Source organism: Lutra lutra, chromosome 1 (assembly GCF_902655055.1).
Source record: "Lutra lutra chromosome 1, mLutLut1.2, whole genome shotgun sequence".
Classification (NCBI taxonomy): domain Eukaryota; kingdom Metazoa; phylum Chordata; class Mammalia; order Carnivora; family Mustelidae; genus Lutra; species Lutra lutra.
The window spans coordinates 4,199,620-4,216,182 of record NC_062278.1 but is presented as its reverse complement, the minus strand read 5'-3'; the positions used below and the strand labels follow the sequence as shown (position 1 = coordinate 4,216,182).

At 48.3% G+C, this 16,563-nt stretch overlaps 1 protein-coding gene across 1 annotated transcript in view; it reads left to right on the top strand.

Moving 5' to 3' along the window:
* The first annotated feature begins 2,016 nt into the window (after positions 1–2,016).
* FAM3B (FAM3 metabolism regulating signaling molecule B) overlaps positions 2,017–16,563 on the top strand; it is a 53,613-nt gene continuing 39,066 nt past the window's right edge. Inside the window, exon 1 of the mRNA XM_047719800.1 lies at positions 2,017–2,085. Within this exon, the coding sequence (XP_047575756.1) occupies positions 2,025–2,085 (61 nt within the window). The 5' untranslated portion in view covers positions 2,017–2,024. The remainder of the gene's footprint in view (positions 2,086–16,563) is intronic.

Here is a 16,563-nt window from a genome sequence, read left to right as displayed (position 1 = left end):
TCAGCAGCAGCCCCATCTGTGAAATGGGTATAACAAGGCTCCTCTCCTGCACGGTTGTTATAATATGAGGTCATTGAGGTAACAGGTCTGAAGGAAATGTTTAATTCACCCCCTCACCACCTCATGAAGACACTGGACAGAAGAGAGGGCAGGCAGTGACCGGAAGAACTTGAATCAGAGGAAAAAGTGAAACTTCTTTTGTTTTATCCCTTTAGCAAGAAGGCAGAGATTTTCATTAAACAGATTTGGAAAATTCTCTTGTCACCTTTAAAAAAGATGTATGTGTATTTAACTACTTGTCACTCTGCTGATCCCAGTTTCACTTTATGAAGGAGAAGCAGCTTTTTGCTTATGTCGAAAAGGAAGTCTCCATTTTCAGAACAGAATAAGGCAGGATCCTTGGCGTGACTGCTAGGAGGCAAGGTGGCCCAGGAGTTTTTGCTTTGCATTCTTAATCAGGCATTCTGACTTGTTCTGTACCATGAGTCAAGAACATATTAATGGTTTCATTTTTCCCCGAAAACTGTTTTCCTCCAGCCAAATCCTGTACGGATCAAACACACCTTCTGTGTCAACACTCATGACTGGGAACTGAAGGTATGACATCAACTCTCTTCTTCATCCCTATGGCCCAACTCAAATTGCAATTTCCTGGTAGGAGCTAAAAGCATTGTGTTATGCAACAGAGGTTCCAAAAAAGCTAGTGTGTTACTTCTGCCAGTTGAACCCAACATGGGCCCTTGGAGATCAGGCCTTCAAAGACAGAAGTGGACTCCCCCTAACTTCCTCCGGGAAGGTGGCATGGCCCTGGGTGTGGATATCACACTGCTCTGGACTGAAGGCTCGTGTCCCCCTCAACATTCTTCTGTCGAAGGCCTCACCCCAGTGCAATGCCGTTTGGAGATGTGGCCTTTGGGAGATAGTTAGATCAGATGAGGTAGGGAGGGTTGGAGGCCTCCTGATGGCATTAGCGCCCTTCTAAGAGGAGGAAGAGATAGCGCAGAGACAGGTCTCTATCCGACCGACCCGGAAAGGTCACGTGAGTACACAGTGAGCAGGCAGATGTCGGCAAACCGGGAAGAGAGAGCTCCCCAAGAACCTAATTTGCAAGCCCCTTGATCTCGGATTTCTCAGCCTCCAGAACCATAAGAAGATGAACTTGTACTGGTTACGTGGCCCAGTCTGCGGTATTTTGTTATAGCCTGAGCTGACTGATAACGACCAGCCTGGGCAGAAAATGGCTTTGAGGGAGTCGAATAACGCGAAGCCTGAACGTCTCCCCAGTCTTGCATTTTAAGAGGCATCCGTTCAGCACACATAGAACTACTGAAAGCTTAGTGAGCGCCGCACCCAGGCCTGTGCACTGGGGACGGAGAAAACACCAGGAATGCAGGTGCCTGGAGGTCATTAACCCCGCTCTACACCAGCTGTGTGGAAGCACCGCCCGGCAGGATCGGGAGAAGGAAGAGCATTTTCACAGAAATATTTTACTATGGGGGTTCATTCTAAAGGACTCCTCACACTTCCCCAAAATGAGTCAGGATGATAAGGGGCAGAGGAGAGCGGGGAGGAATCCGGACCCTGGCTTGAAGAAGTGCAAGCAGATGTGGGGGGCGGGGGGGGGGGGACCTGGCATGGGACCTCCTGGCCCAGAGGGCTCACAGGCTACCTCACAGGGGGCCTATCCCAAAGGCCTGTCCTTTCCTCACCCTCTTCTGGGCCTCCGGGACTTCCCTGGGGGCCCTCCTGCCACCCTAACTCGGGAAAAGCCCCAGGCAGTTTGAGGGGGGGCCTGCAGCACGGCCTCCGGGGTGCTGTGGTCGCCCTGTGCCTCCCTGGGTCCACCCAGCAGAAGGGGCGGTGGAGCCCAGGGACTCAGGCTTGGGGGAGGTCGGTGAAGGCGCAGGACAGATGGCAGCTCCCAGGGGACACGGTGGCGGGGGCGGGGGGAGGGGGGCGGCCGGCTGAGACGGCGCCCCCAGCGGCGGGCAGGGGAGGCGACGCGCCTGCGCAGTCCGGCGGGGATGGCGCGGGCCCCACGACGCACACCGACTGCTGCACGCGGCGGGGAGCGACGGCGGCGGGGTGAGAGGACGCGGGGCGAGGCCGGGCGGCGCGGCGGGGGCGGGATGCTGGCCCTCAGCGGGGGCGTCTGGAACGGGGCCTGCCCCTCACGAAGGCCGAGACCCCGGGGTCGAGGGGGACCGGCCGGGGGGGCGCGGGGACCGGTACCTAAGGTCGGGGATGAGGCGCGAGGGACGGACCCAGGCCCCTTCCTCTCGGCCGCCTGGGGCAGCTGGCCGCGGCCCAGGACCCCCGGGCTCGTCCCCGACCGCACGTGGGCAGCAGACAGGGCAGGGTGAGCCCCCGGGTCAGGCCCCCCGCCTCAGCTTCTCCCGGAAGGAGGGTCCCTGCCGGAGAGCAGCTGGGGCCGGACGCGTGGGGGCGCCTGGGTGGGCGGACTGGCAGCCCCGGGGGGCCCCCGCGTCGGCGCTGTCGGGCAGGCGGTCGGCGTGACGTCGTGGGACTGCGTGACGCGGGCGGGTGGGGGCTGGGCACCGCGTGTAGGGCGGGAGCGATGGTCGATCGAGCGCCAGGACTGCGGCGGCGGCCCCGGAGCGCTGTCCTTCTTCCCCCACGAACGCCCGCGGTTCTCCAGGGACTCCCAGAGCAGCGTGTGAAACGCCGTGTCCGGACTCGGGACCGCACCGCGGGCGGGGGTGGGGTGTCGGCGGGCCCGGGCCGGGGCCACGGTCTTCCGCGCCCTTCGCGGGAGGCGCGCGGGAACCGGGGTCGCGGGCGCTGTGCGGGTCCAGGCGGTGCGCGCTCGGCCTTAAGCGCGGTGGTCTGGGTGCAGCGGCGGACCGGGCGGCTGGCCCAACCTGATATCACTCAGTTTCAGAAACTCTTTGTTTTCCTACATTTGGCGTTTTTGGACTGTTGATACATGCGCGGTTGAGCTGTTTTCTTTCCCAAAGGACTGACCTTTAGGAAACATCTTTTCTCGGGGCACCCGAGTGGCTCGGCGGGTGATGTCCGGCTCTTGGTTTCAGCGCAGGTCATGATCTCGCGGAGAGACAGGGCCCTGGGTCTGTCCACTCTGCGCATGGCGCCTGCTTAGGATTCTCTCTCTCTCTCTTCCCCTCCCTCCTGCTCCCTCTCTTCCTCCCCCTGTCAGAATGTGTCTGTGATAGTCCCTTAACTTTTTTCTAAAGCAAAGCTGAAACTCAGCTCATTTTTCTCTTGATTACTTATGACAGTGAGATACAAAATAACTCATTAAAATAACAATCACGACCACGCCTAGGGTACCTTTTTACAGTCAGCATGTTCTGGTACCTTCTCTCTATCCTTTCATGTCTGAGGTGGGTGTTGTGAACCCTTTTACCCCTACATTAGTTCACACCCCCAGACCACCCAGCTGCTGAGAGACAGAACTAGGGGGTCAGGGTCGGTCTGATCCACTTTCAATGCTCTTTGTCCTAAAAATTTCAGCCACTGCAACCAGCAAAAATTGTTTCATAAAAGGTGAAAATCAGCTGCAAAGCATGTGAGTTGGCGTGTTGGTTTGCTTGTTTTCATTTCTCAGGAATCTTGCATTCTAGGTGAAGTGCAAGTAAACGGATCACAGGAGGGATAAAGGTGAGGAGGAGGGGACACCAGGGGTCACACAGAGTCTGGGAGGTCATTGTGAGTGTGTGTGCACTCTCCCTTGGCCCCTCAAAGACCGGGTGACCTCTCAATTCTTACACACCTTCATGAAAGAAGCACGGCCCTCCAGGAATATAGGACACCTGCCTGCAGGACCTGGGAGCTGAGAGAGCCGGGTTCTAGCTTAGTGCCATGAACTACCAAGGTGTCCTTTGTGCGTGTCAGCTGCCTCACTGTCCAAGTGCGGTGCCCAGGGATCTGGCGTTGAGCTGATGGGAGCATATGGCATCAACCATCTCCGGGACCAGCCAGTTAATACCGGTTTATATTACTGATTTGTATTACACTTTTGGCCAAAACCTCTTTTCCAGGCTCCCGTGGACCCTCCCTTCTGACAAACAGGCAACGGTTGCTCCAGTCCTGGGAGTGTTCTCTCACTTCTGTACCACTCATGTCCACGACGCTCCAGTGCCTTTTCTCCCCACAGATGATTCACTCCCTGCACAGGGCCTCTTTGTGAGATGCATGAATTCTGCTTCAGCTCCTCCCTGCCCCGGGATGCCGACCATGACCAACATGATGATGCTTGAAACAGAGAAAGGAACATTTTGAACTATGGCATACAAACACTCCCCATTTTGGAGTGTTTAGGAGAAAAATACTCCAAAAATTTGGACTCTTCCTCACACGGTAAGTGTCCGTGTCAGGGTAGATTTCTGTAGCTAAGGGTGTGACTCAGCTCTTGGTTTCTGTGAGCAACACCTTTTCAAATGAAAACCCTGAAGTCACCACGGATTATCTGCACAAAAGCATCTGGCTCCTTCGAGAGATTCGCAGAGAAACAGTCTGCAAGGAACAGCTTGACAAGCAGGAAAAACAAAACCAGTTTGGGAGCTTAGACGTGCTGCCCTGTACTCTCACTGACCAGTCCTTTCTGAGAACAGGAACAGAGGCTGTACGGTCAGCGTAGGACCTTCCCATGTGCGTTACCATCTGGCCCGCCCAGGTTGCTTCCGAATCAGCCCAGAAGGACCTCTGAAAGAAGGGCACACGGCCCCTCCGTCTGCACTCTCAGCTTGCCTCTCCCCATGGCTTTCAACCTCATTCAGACTCAAGACATTCCTAAGCTAAGTCTGGGCCTCCTGCCAAGCCAGAGTTCACAGTGCCTGGATTTCTCCTCTCAGCCTATTGTAGACAAGGACATTTTGACCAAGTTGTGGTATAGAAAAGGGTTGAAAGTTTTCAACCAAAAGCTGCCTTCCCCAGCTTAAGGCTTCTTCCTTTCCCTCCCCTGTCTTGCCCCAGGGCAGACTCATGTCCTGCTTGTCATCACCCCCAGCATCTCTGCCTCCCTCCTGGCATTACCAGTGCCTTTCCGCATGACCCCTTGCACAAGAGCTTTGGGGCCCTTGCCATGCATATTCTCCTTCTCTTGAGGGTTTCCCACTGGCATGCTCCTGTCTGCGGGATTTCCTCCACAGGGGATCTGTGTTTCTGCTTCAGTTTTCATAAATTGGCACTAGATGGTGAGCTGCCCAAGTCCTGGTTCTTTGTCAGTTTTCTTCCCTGATGTGTCTCTGGGGCATGAACAGTGCTTGGTGTCTAGCAGTTGCTTAATAAACATTTGGCTAATTGAACTGAATTGAACTAAAGCCTGTACCTTTCCCAGAGCTCCTCTATCTGGGTTTCTGGCCCCTTGAAAGATGAACACTTCCTCCCCTAAGGTTGGAGAGGCTCAGAAGGGTCAGCCCCTCCACTGTCCTACAGCCTTCCCAGGAGGCTTTCCAGGGCATGGAAAGCCTTTACTTTCCTTGTAGTTGGTCAGCTGACCAGGATTCTGAACAACTTCACCCCCAACTCAGGAAAATCTCTGGCTGCCTAAGCCTTGTAGGATAAAGTCCAGAGTGCATTAATAATGAAATGTCTCAGGGCCTGCTTAGATTCAGGCTGTCTGTGCCAGTACATGCCATATACTCATCTAATCACAACAGTTCTAAAATTTTATAATACCATTTGATTAGTACCCCCCAAAATGAAATACTTAGGTATAAACATAACAAAATATGTACAAGGTCTATGTGAGAACTACAAAGCGCTGTTGAACAAAATTAATAAATGGGAGAGATATACCATGTTCATGGATAGGAAGACTCAGTGTTGTCAAGACATCGGTTCTTCCCAACTCTAGATTCAATGCAATCCCAGTCAAAATCCCAGCAAGTTATTTTGTGGGTATTGACAAACAGATTCTAAAGTTTATGTGGAGGCAAAAGACCCAGAATAACCAGCACAGTATTGAAGAAGAACAAAGTTTCAAGACTAACATTACCCAACTCGAAGACTTAACTATAAAGTTGCAGTGATTAAGATAGCACAGTGTTGGTGTCAGAATAGATAAATAGATCAATGGAACAGAATAAAGAACTCAGTAATACACCCACATAAATATAGTTAACTGGTCTTTGACAAAGGAGCAAAAGCAATGCAATAGAACAAAGATAGTCCTTTCAACAAATGGTCTGGGAAGACTAGAACATCCACATGCAAAAAATGAATCTAGAAATAGACCTTACACCTTTTACCAAAACTAACTCAAAACTGATCCCAGACATAAATGTAAAATGCGAAACTAGAAAGCCCCTAGAAGATAAGATAAGAGAAAACTGACAGGAACTTGGGAGTTGTGATGACTTTTTAAATACAACACGAAAGGTATGGTCCTAAAAGAAATCATTGATACGCTGGGCTTCGTTTAAAGTTAAACATGCCTGTTCTCCGAGAGACAGTGTCAAGAAAATGAAAAGACAAGCCACAGTCCAGGAGAAAATATTTTCACAAGACACAGCTGATAAGGAACTGCCCCCAAATATACAAAGAACTCTTAAAAGTCAACAATAAGAAAACAAACAGCTAGTTTAAAAATGGACCAAAGGCTTTAACAGACACTTCACCAAAGACAATACATAGATGTCAGATAAGTGGATGAAAAGATGCTCCATGTCCTATGTCAGGAGGGAAATTGAAATTAAAATGATGACACCACCAACACACCTATTAGAATAGGTGAAATCTGGAACGCTGACAACACCAAATGCCGGTGAGGAAGCAGAGCAAGAACCCTTGCTCCCAGTTGGGGGGAATGCAAAAATGGTGTAAACTTCAGATGATTCGGGGGGTTTCTTACAAAGCTAACTCATTCTAACTATTCTTACCATATCATCCAACAATCACACTCCTTGGTATTTACCCAAAGCTGTTGAAAGCTTATGTCCACACGAAAACCTGCACACAGATGTTGGTAAAGGCTTTATTGATAACTGCCAAAACCTGGAAGAAACCAAGATGTCCCACAGCTGGTGAAGAGATATATGGACGCCTCCAAACCATGAGTTACTCAGTGCTAAGAGAAATGAGCTATCAAGTCGTAAAAAAATAATATGGAGGTAAGCTAAATACATATTGCTAAGGGCAAGAAGCCTGTCTGGAAGCCTTGTATTCTGTAGGATTACAGCTGTGTGACGTTCTGGAAAAACCCAAACCGTGTGGACAGTACAAAGATCGGTGGTTGCCAGGGCCTGGGGGAATGAGGGATGACAGGCAGAGCGCAGAGGATTTCTTAGGGCGGTGAAACTACTCTGTAGGACACAACAGTGGTGGAAACTGTTGTTCTACATTTGTCCAAAGGTACAGAATTTACAACCTCATGAGTAAACCGTAGTGTAACCTGTGGACTCTGGGTGGTTACAACATGTCAATATAGATTATGAATTTGTGACCAGTGTCCCCTCTGGTGGGGGTTGTTGATGGGGGGGGGCTGCGTGGGGGGGCAAGGGGTGTATGGGAAACATCCGCTTTCTGTTCAGTTTTGCTAGGAACCTAAAATGGCTCTAGAAACATGGTTAATTAAAAAAAAAACACCTAGTATATATTTGGCTCTAAGACATTGAGGTTCAGTATCTAATTCAGAATCCTAACGCTTCCCCCTGCCGTCTGTTGTCCCTCCTGACCTGTGTCACACACCTTTAGTGGAGTCAGCGGTTCACACGTTAGTTCACGTGTGCATGGGTTCGCCAGAGATCTGGTGAGAATCCTTTTGGCATCAGACTCTGTGCTAGGCACCGGGGCCTGGCAGTGTGTGGGATGAGGCCCTGCTTTGGTGGGGCCTATATTCTGCTGAAGGAGGCAGACATACACAGGTCCTCAAGCAAGGAGAAGGGCAGGATAGTGCTAGAGGTAGTAAAGAAGAGTAGCAGGGAGAGAGGGGTGAGGCTCTGGGCTTGTTCTCTTGGCCATTCAGGGAAGGTCTCTCTGGAGAGACCCGCTGTGAGTGCTGGTGTAGATGTCATGGAGGGGGCCTCATTATCCCCAGCTACCAGTCTCAGGGGTAGATCTACCTTCCCCTCATCTTTTATCTCTTCTGCTGGCTGTCCGTTAGAGTTGACGGCACTTTTGTTGAAAACGCATTACTCCTTGTTTACTATACTGTTCCTCCAACACCCCAGCTGCCATTTGCCCCCTACTCCATAGTAAGCTCACTGTCTTCCTCGGCTCCTCAAAGATACACCCTCTCCTCTGGGGGAAGCATGCCAGGAAACTACATTTTATCCAAGGGCACTTGTGAACCCCCCAAGTTAGCATCAAGGAGTATGATAGTAGATCCTCCATGCAAAAAAAAAAAAAAATGGAGCCCAACTCCATCAGGATAGGCACCAACTTCAATGAATGGCTTATGTTGAATTATAGCCCATTTTCAATTAACTGGGTCACCCATGAGTTTTCAAGCCTTGACTCTGTTTTCTTATAGATGCCCCAGAGTGGTAATGACTCCCCTAGCAAAAACGAACACAGAGATTTTCAGGACTGAATTACTTCCACTGACTTCAAGACATTTTTTCATATATATATTTTTTCAAATACAATGCCCAGTGCATAGCCAGTCAGGCAAAATCTCCATAATCTAGAACCAAGAAAAAAGCTTGTGAAAATTTCAGACAAATTGTAATCAGCCGATATATTAACTAGCTAGGCTAATTATGATTAATAAAACAAGAGGAGACTGTAAGATACCTTTAGTAAACAGAAAATTATAAAAAACAACATAGCAACTCTGAGAAATATCCAAATCATGTTTCTAGAAATAAAAATGTGACCGTAACAACAGACTCAAAAGAACAGGTTTACCAGCGGATTAGATAGAGCTGAGTATGTGATTCGTGAACCAGAGAGTGAAGTCTGAAAAAGCTCAACATAGTGCAGCCCAGAGAAACAAAGGATGGAAAATAAAGGGTAAGACACCTGTGGAAGGAGAAGGGAAGTTCATTTCCAGAAATTTCCAGGCATTTCAACACATTCAATCTCCATCTGTGCAATAAATACGAAAAACACTCAACTTCGTCATAAAGAAGCTAAATCTAGTTCTTTACAAGAAAATTTGAAAGGTCTCATTTAGCATTTGATATGCTGTGGATCTTTGCAATGGAGAATTCAAGTTAGCAGCCGGGTCACTCTGCAGACCCAAGCAGACAGAACTGAGGGGTCCTGACTGTGGAACACAGCTGTTAGGAGGCCCCGGTTGTGCTGTAGCTGTGATTTCAGTGAGCACGTGCACTCACGGAGAACATCCGCTTGGACTCCCATGGAATCCTTTGGAGTCCCCACTCGCTGACTGATGGCCTTCGTGACAGTGGATGCTTCACCTCACCATCTGTGAGACAGCTAAGAGGGCTTCCCTTCAGGCTGTTGTGAGCGCACAAAAAGATCTCTCAGTACGGCCTCCAGGACAGAGCGTGTCCTGTGCTGGGGACTCTGCGGCCATGAGCCGTGACGGCGGAATCCCAAGTTCGTGTGTCAAGGGAACATGCAGAGATCACTAAGAAATATCTGAGCAGGAGACGAGGCAGAGAAAACAGACTATAACGTCCAGACATCAAAACAAGTACACATAGGACTTCATAGGATGAAGGGGCAATTCAGTCAATGCTGGGAAATGATCCTTCCAGAAAGAGTGAGCCACTGGCTGGCCAACTGGAAGAAAGGAAGTTTGGGTCTCCATCGAAATCTTGTATCGAGAGGTCAAATTTTTTTAAAGATTTTTATTTATTTATTTGACAGAGAGAGACATAGTGAGATAGGGAGTAGGGGAGGGAGAAGCAGGCTTCCGTTGAGCCAGGAGCCATCGATGCAGGGCTCAACCCCAGGACCCTGGGGTCATTACCTGAGTCGAAGGCAGAGGCTTAACGACTGAGCCAGCCAGGTGCCCTGAGGGATCAAATGTTTTAATCAAGAAATGAAAACCCAGAGCTCCTGGGTGGCTCAGTCGGTGAAGCATCAGCCTTTGGCTCAGGTCAGGGTCCTGGGGTCCTGGGATGGAGCCCCATGTTGGGCTTCCGGCTCAGTGGGGAGCCTGCTTCTCTCTCTCTCTCTCTGCCTGCCCCTCCCCCTGCTTGTGCTCTCTTTTGTGCACACTCTCTCTGTGTCAAATACATAAAGTCTCTTTAAAACTAATTTAAAAAATATTTTTAAAAAGAAATGAAAACATGGGGGGAGGAGGGGAAGGCCTTTCTATGCGAGACAAGAATTCAAAAGCCGCAAAAAGAAAAATCCTATAACTTTTTTTAATTGTGCAAGGGGGAAAAGTCCATACTCAAAAACAGGAAAAATTTTTTATTATCTATGATAAGGGACTAATTACTACAGAATCATAAAAACTGTCATATACAATTTAGAATTGCATAGCAGTGTGTACAGCAAGTGTCTATTAGTTGGGGGAGGGGTTATACCATATTATCCTTGTTACTGGTTGTTTGCCTTTGAGTGTGTCTTAGGGGGAGATGCATCCTAAACAGCAGTACTTTCCTGAGTAAACAGGGTGAAAATCCGGAAGAGTAAACATTATCCTAGAAAACTCTTAAGACGAAACAGGCATGCACCAGCAAAGCTAGAGGTAGGTCAGTGAGTGCCACACCATCCAGGTGTGTTTGGGCAAACTTCAGTCAAAATGAAGGTAACACAAGCTCAGCGGTTCCATGTCTAGGAATTTGTTTCATTTATGATTTCAAAGTAGGCTCTGCACCCAGTGTGGGGCTTGAACTCACAACCCTGAGATCTAGAGTCACATGCTCCACCCGCTGAGCCCGCCGGGCACCCCAAGCCTGAGTATTTGTTGTTGTTGTTTTATTCATCTCACACAAGTGAAACGTCCTGTGTGCAAGACTTTTGTCGCCGTGTCAGTCCTAACAAGACATGAGAACATCCGATGTCTATAGTCGGGAGCCGGTAGAGACCTCACGGCCCATCAGCACTGTTAGATCCCTTGCAGCCCTTGGAAGAGTGTGGGAGTCTCTGTCTACACAAGGGTCAGCCGCGCCAAGATACCTTGAGAAGCCAGATGTGGGGCCACGTGAGCGCGTGCGCCGGTTGGCTGAAGCAGGTGCATCATTTGGTGGGGTAGAGTGCTTGGTGGGGTAGGTATAAAGAAGTCCTAGAAGGACACCCAAGAAATCAACACTTCTCATTTTCTGTTAGGATAAGGAGGTGATTATCACAATTTATTTTGAACACATGCTTAAAAAATTAGACTATATATAAATGTATTATCTAGGCAAAAAATCATTTCTCACAGCTACTACAAATTAAAAAGAAAAAGACAAATAACTTAAGAGAAAAACGGGGAATTTATATGACTACACTCTAGTTCCTGAAAAAGAAATACACACAAACCACAAATAGCCTTTAAACCTATGAAAATATGCCCAAGCCATCCCTTTAGTGAAAGAAGCCGACAGAATCATACAAAGACGAGTGAAGATCAAGGAGGTGGACGATACGATGTGTTGGGAATCGTTTGGACACAGGGACCTTCTCTTGTGCGGCTGGCAGGCATGGGGACTGCTGTAACTTCTCCGGAAATACCCATTAAATCCAGAATTCGCCAACCGTCTGATTCCGTAACTGACTTCCAGGTGTTTATTCTAAACGCACCTCAGCATTTATGTCAAGGTGGATGCCGGCAGGTGTTACACCATTGTTAGTAGCGCGGAAGACGCAAATGACCCAAACGGCCCTCTGAGCCCATTTTTTTTTTTAAAGATTTCATTTATTTATTTGACAGACAGAGATCACAAGTAGGCAGAGAGGCAGAGAGAGAGAGAGAGGAAGGGAAGCAGGCTCCCCGCTGAGCAGAGAGCCCGATGACCGTGAGACCATGACCTGAGCCGAAGGCAGAGGCTTAACCCACTGAGCCACCCAGGCGCCCCCCTCTGAGCCCATTTTAAAAATGTGTCCATCCAACAGCAAAAGCCTGGGTGTGTTTCCATAGGAAGCTTTCTGAGATGTTACAGCGCAAGAGGCAAGTTGTGAAACACCATGTACAATCCAGGGTTTGTGTCCGGAGGCCGAGGGAGAGACACGCAGGTTTGCATATGCAGAGACCGGCTCCGAGGGCTGGCCAGGGCTGGCCAGAACTGTTAGTGACAGCGGCTATCCCTGGGGAGGGAGCCCTGGGCCTCGGGTGAGCGAAGGAAGAGCTGCGAAGATGAGCCAGTGGTCCAGGAGGCCCAGGGGCACATGGGGGAATTGAGGGGGGGCTATTCGTGTCAGTTTCAGGCGCACAGTTCCATGCGTTACTGTACGTGCTCCCACGGCTACTTACCCTCTGTCCCTGTGCAAAGGTATCACGATCTCAAACTGTCCCTTTCATCCCTGTGACTTACCTTTATTACACGTAGAAGTTTGTGCCTCTTCGTCCCTTACCCGGGTCCCCCGTCCCTCCACCCCCAGGCCCCCCTGGCAACCACCGGTTTGTTCCTGCACTTATGAGTCCGTTTCTGCCTTTATTCATTTGTTCCTTTTGTTTTTTAGATTCCGCAGAGACGTGAAATCATACGGGATTTGTTCTTCTCTAACTTAACTTCCCTGGGCAAAAATACACTCTAAGTCCCCCCGCGTTGACACAGACGGCGGGATATCAGTCTTTCCTGTAGCTGAGTGTAGTCTACTGTGCATACAGGCACCACATCGTATCCATGCCTCGCCCCATCGGCACTTCGGTTGCTTCCATATCTCTTAGTGCGGACTTACTTAAAGAAATTTTAATGTGATGTGGCTTTATCGTACGCTCAGGCAAATGGCATTTGCCAGTTTATAGTATGCAGCACTGTTTTGTTTTTACGTATTTCCTTCTAGCCTTAAATGCATGAATGTCCACTTCTGTTCCTGCTTTTCCACTTAACATGCACCTCATGTGTGTTTTCCATGTATATTACAAGCAATATATAAGCTTTTTTAAAAGACTTATTTAGGGGCGCCTGGGTGGCTCAGTGGGTTAAGCCGCTGCCTTCGGCTCAGGTCATGATCTCAGGGTCCTGGGATCGAGCCCTACATCGGGCTCTCTGCTCAGCAGGGAGCCTGCTTCCTCCTCTCTCTCTGCCTGCCTCTCTGCCTGCTTGTGATCTCTGTCTGTCAAATAAATAAATAAAATCTTTAAAAAAAAAAAAGACTTATTTATTTCAGAGGGAGAGAGTGCATGTGGATGAGCGAATGCAAGGGCAGATGGAGAGAGAGAGAATCCTAAAACAGGCTTCCCGCTGAGCAGGGAGCCCAATGTGGGCCTCGATCCCAGGATGCTGAGATCATGACCTGAGCTGAAATCAGGAGTCGGACGCTTAACCAACTGAGTCCCCCAGGGAACACCAGTAATATATAATCTTGATAATATATAATCTGATGTTCTTGACTAGAGTTCCAAGTGTTTAAACAGTGATTTATTTAAATAGTCATTGTCTTTTATTAACCTCATAGATTGCTTTACAGTTTTCTCTGTTAATATACATAGCATTGCCTCTTTAGAAAAAAAGAATTCTTAGTATAGACCAGAAATGGAAATTATGTCTTTTTTAAAGATTTTGTTTATTTGAGAGAGGGAGGGAGTGAGAGAGAGGGAGAGGGAGTGGGGGGAGGGGCAGAGGCAGAGGGAGAAGCAGACTCCATGCTGAGCAGAGAGCCCAATGCTGGCTCCATCCCAGGACCCCAAGATCATGACCTGAGCTGAAGGCAGAGGCTTAACTGACTGAGCCACCCAGGCGCCCTGTCTTTTTAAATTTTTAAATAGTGGGAGCTGCTAGGGGGAATTGGAGTAACCATGTTTGTTATAAACCTGCTAAGAATGGGGAATGGGGTTGGGATACAGACGATGAGAGCAAGATCAAAACAAACCCTAACTTAACCAAGGCAATGGAAACCTTATACACTGAAAACTATAAAACATTGCTGGAAGAAATAAGGAAGTGACCCATAAATGACAAGACATCTGGTGTTTACAGATTGGGAAGTTAAATATCTGATGCTATCGATATCACCAAAAATAATCTATACATTCAATGCAAGCCCTATCGAAATCTCGATGGTGTTTTTTTGGTAGAAATAGAAAAATCCAACCTAGGGGCACCTGGGTGGATCAGTTGGCTAAGCGTGTGCCTTCGGCTCAGGTCATGACCTCAGGGTCCTGGGACCGAGCCCCGTGCTGGACTTCCCACAGAGCAGGGGGTGTTTCTCCCCCAGCCCTCTGCCCTTCCCATCCACTTGTTTTCTCGCGTGCTCTCCCAAATAAATAAAACCTTAAAAAAAAAGAAAAGAAAAGAAAAGAAAAATTCAACCTAAAATTCCCATGAAGTCCGAAGGGACTCTGCATAGCCAGAACAACCTTGAAAAAGAAAAAGTTGGAAGGCTCACACTTCCTGATTTTGAAACTCATCCCAAAGCTACAGTGACCAGGTGGCACTGGCCTAACAACATATTCCATACATGTCCACAGAGTATACTAGAGAGCCCGAAGAGAAACCCTCGCGTGTGTGGTCAGATGATCTTCCACATGAGTGCCAAAACTGTCCAATGGGGAAAGGCCAGTCTCTTCACAAATGGTGTGGGCAAAACTGGACATCCACATCAAAAGAATGTGGTTAGGCTCTCCCTAACACCACACACAAAAACTAACTCAAAAACTAAGGTCGAGGACCTTCATGTAAGTCCCCAAACTGTGAAACTCCTGACAAGAAACTTCCTAATACTAGATTTGGTAATTTCTTGAACAAGACACCGAAAGCAAAAACAGCAACAACAACAACAATAAAACTACGTAAATGAGACCATATCAGACTGTGTTGTAGGACACAGTTAGCAGCTGAGGAAGCAATCTATCCCATCAGGGAGTATATTTGCAAACAGTACATCTGATAAGAAACTCATATCCAGAATATTTGAAGAACCCTTACAACTCAGCAAAACAACAAAACCAGACTATAAACTGTGCAAAGAACTGGAACAGGCATTTCTCCGAAGTGTATACACAGATGGCCAACAAGCCCAGGAGATGCTCAACATTGCTAAGAATTAGAGAAATGCAAATCAAACCATGGCGAGATACCCACTAGGATGGCCACTATGTAAAAATTTAAAAAGTAAAACAAAACGTGTTGGTGAGGATGTGGAGAAATTGGCATCTTGTACACCGTTATTAGGAATATAAAATGGGGCAGCTACTGTGGGAAACTGCGTGGTGTTTCCTTAAAAACTTAAAAATAGAATTGCTATAGGGTCCAGCAATCTCTGTTTCTGGGTATGTACCCCAGATCACTGAACACAGGGCCCTGAAGAGATGTACCTATGTACATGCGTACAGATGTGTACAGCTGTGTTCACAGCAGCATTATTCACATTAGTCCAGAGCCGGAAATAACCCAGGTGTTCATCAACAAATAAACGGGTAAACAAAATGTGGAATACACATATAATAGGATATTATTCCGCCTGAAAAAAGAATGAAATCCTGAGGATTTTATATTCAGTAAAATAAGCTGGTGATAAAAAGACAAATAGTGTATGTTACACTTGGGTGAAGTTCTTTTCTTTCTAAGATTTTATTTATCTATTTGAGAGAGAGTGAATGAGAGAGAGAGAGAGAGCATGAGCAGAGGGAGAAGGAGAAGCAGACTCCTCACTGAGCAGAGAGCCCGAAGTGGGACTCTATCCTAGTACCCCTGGATCATGACCTGAACTGAAGGCAGACGCTTAACCAGCTGAGCCACCCAGGCGTCCCTTGGGTGAAGTTTCTAAAGTAGTCGAATTCATAGAAACAAAGATGGTGGTGTGTCCAAGACGGGGGTGGGGGAAGGGGACTCGATATTAATAGGGACAGAGTTTCAGTTTCGTAAGACAAGAAGGTCTTAAGGTCTGTTGCACAGCAGTGTGAATATACTTAACGCTCCTGAACTGTTCCCTTAAATGTAAATTTTTTAAATGTAAATTTTTAAATTTGGGAAAGATAGTAAATTTTATGTCATGCATTTTTTTTTTTTACCATAATCCAAAAGAAAATGAAAACAGACAGGACATAAAATTCAGTCTCCAAAATCAGGTGAGCTACTCAACCGTGAGATTTGGTCAGTGAAACGAAGGTCCACTTTAACGAGCTGGTGCGCTTGCTTAATGCCCAGGTCGGCATGCGTACACGTCTCAAGTCCTGGGAACTGTGCAGAACCTGTCTTCTGATCTCCCGGATTTGGGAGCCGGTGGGGTAAGAGTGACCTGGAAGAGTAAAGCCAAACTGTTCACAGTATGTGTGTTCCCAGGCCCCCTGGATGGGGCCACCCAGGAGCTGTCAGGAGGCAAAGACTGGTGGAGGAGGGTCATGGTGAAGCCCCTTCTGACAGCCACAGCATGACGGGTATCCCGGGACTAGGGGAGGGGACTTTGCGTTGCACTATTGAGGCCTCTGGGCTTTCCAGAGAGGAGAGACCGGAACGGGGGAGAAGTGTGGAGCTGGTGGAATCTGGGAGTGGGAGTGGGTCTTCTGTAGGACCCTGCCCACCTCGAACACTCTTTCTGCAAATGACCAATGGCGCTTGGAGCCTTAACTTG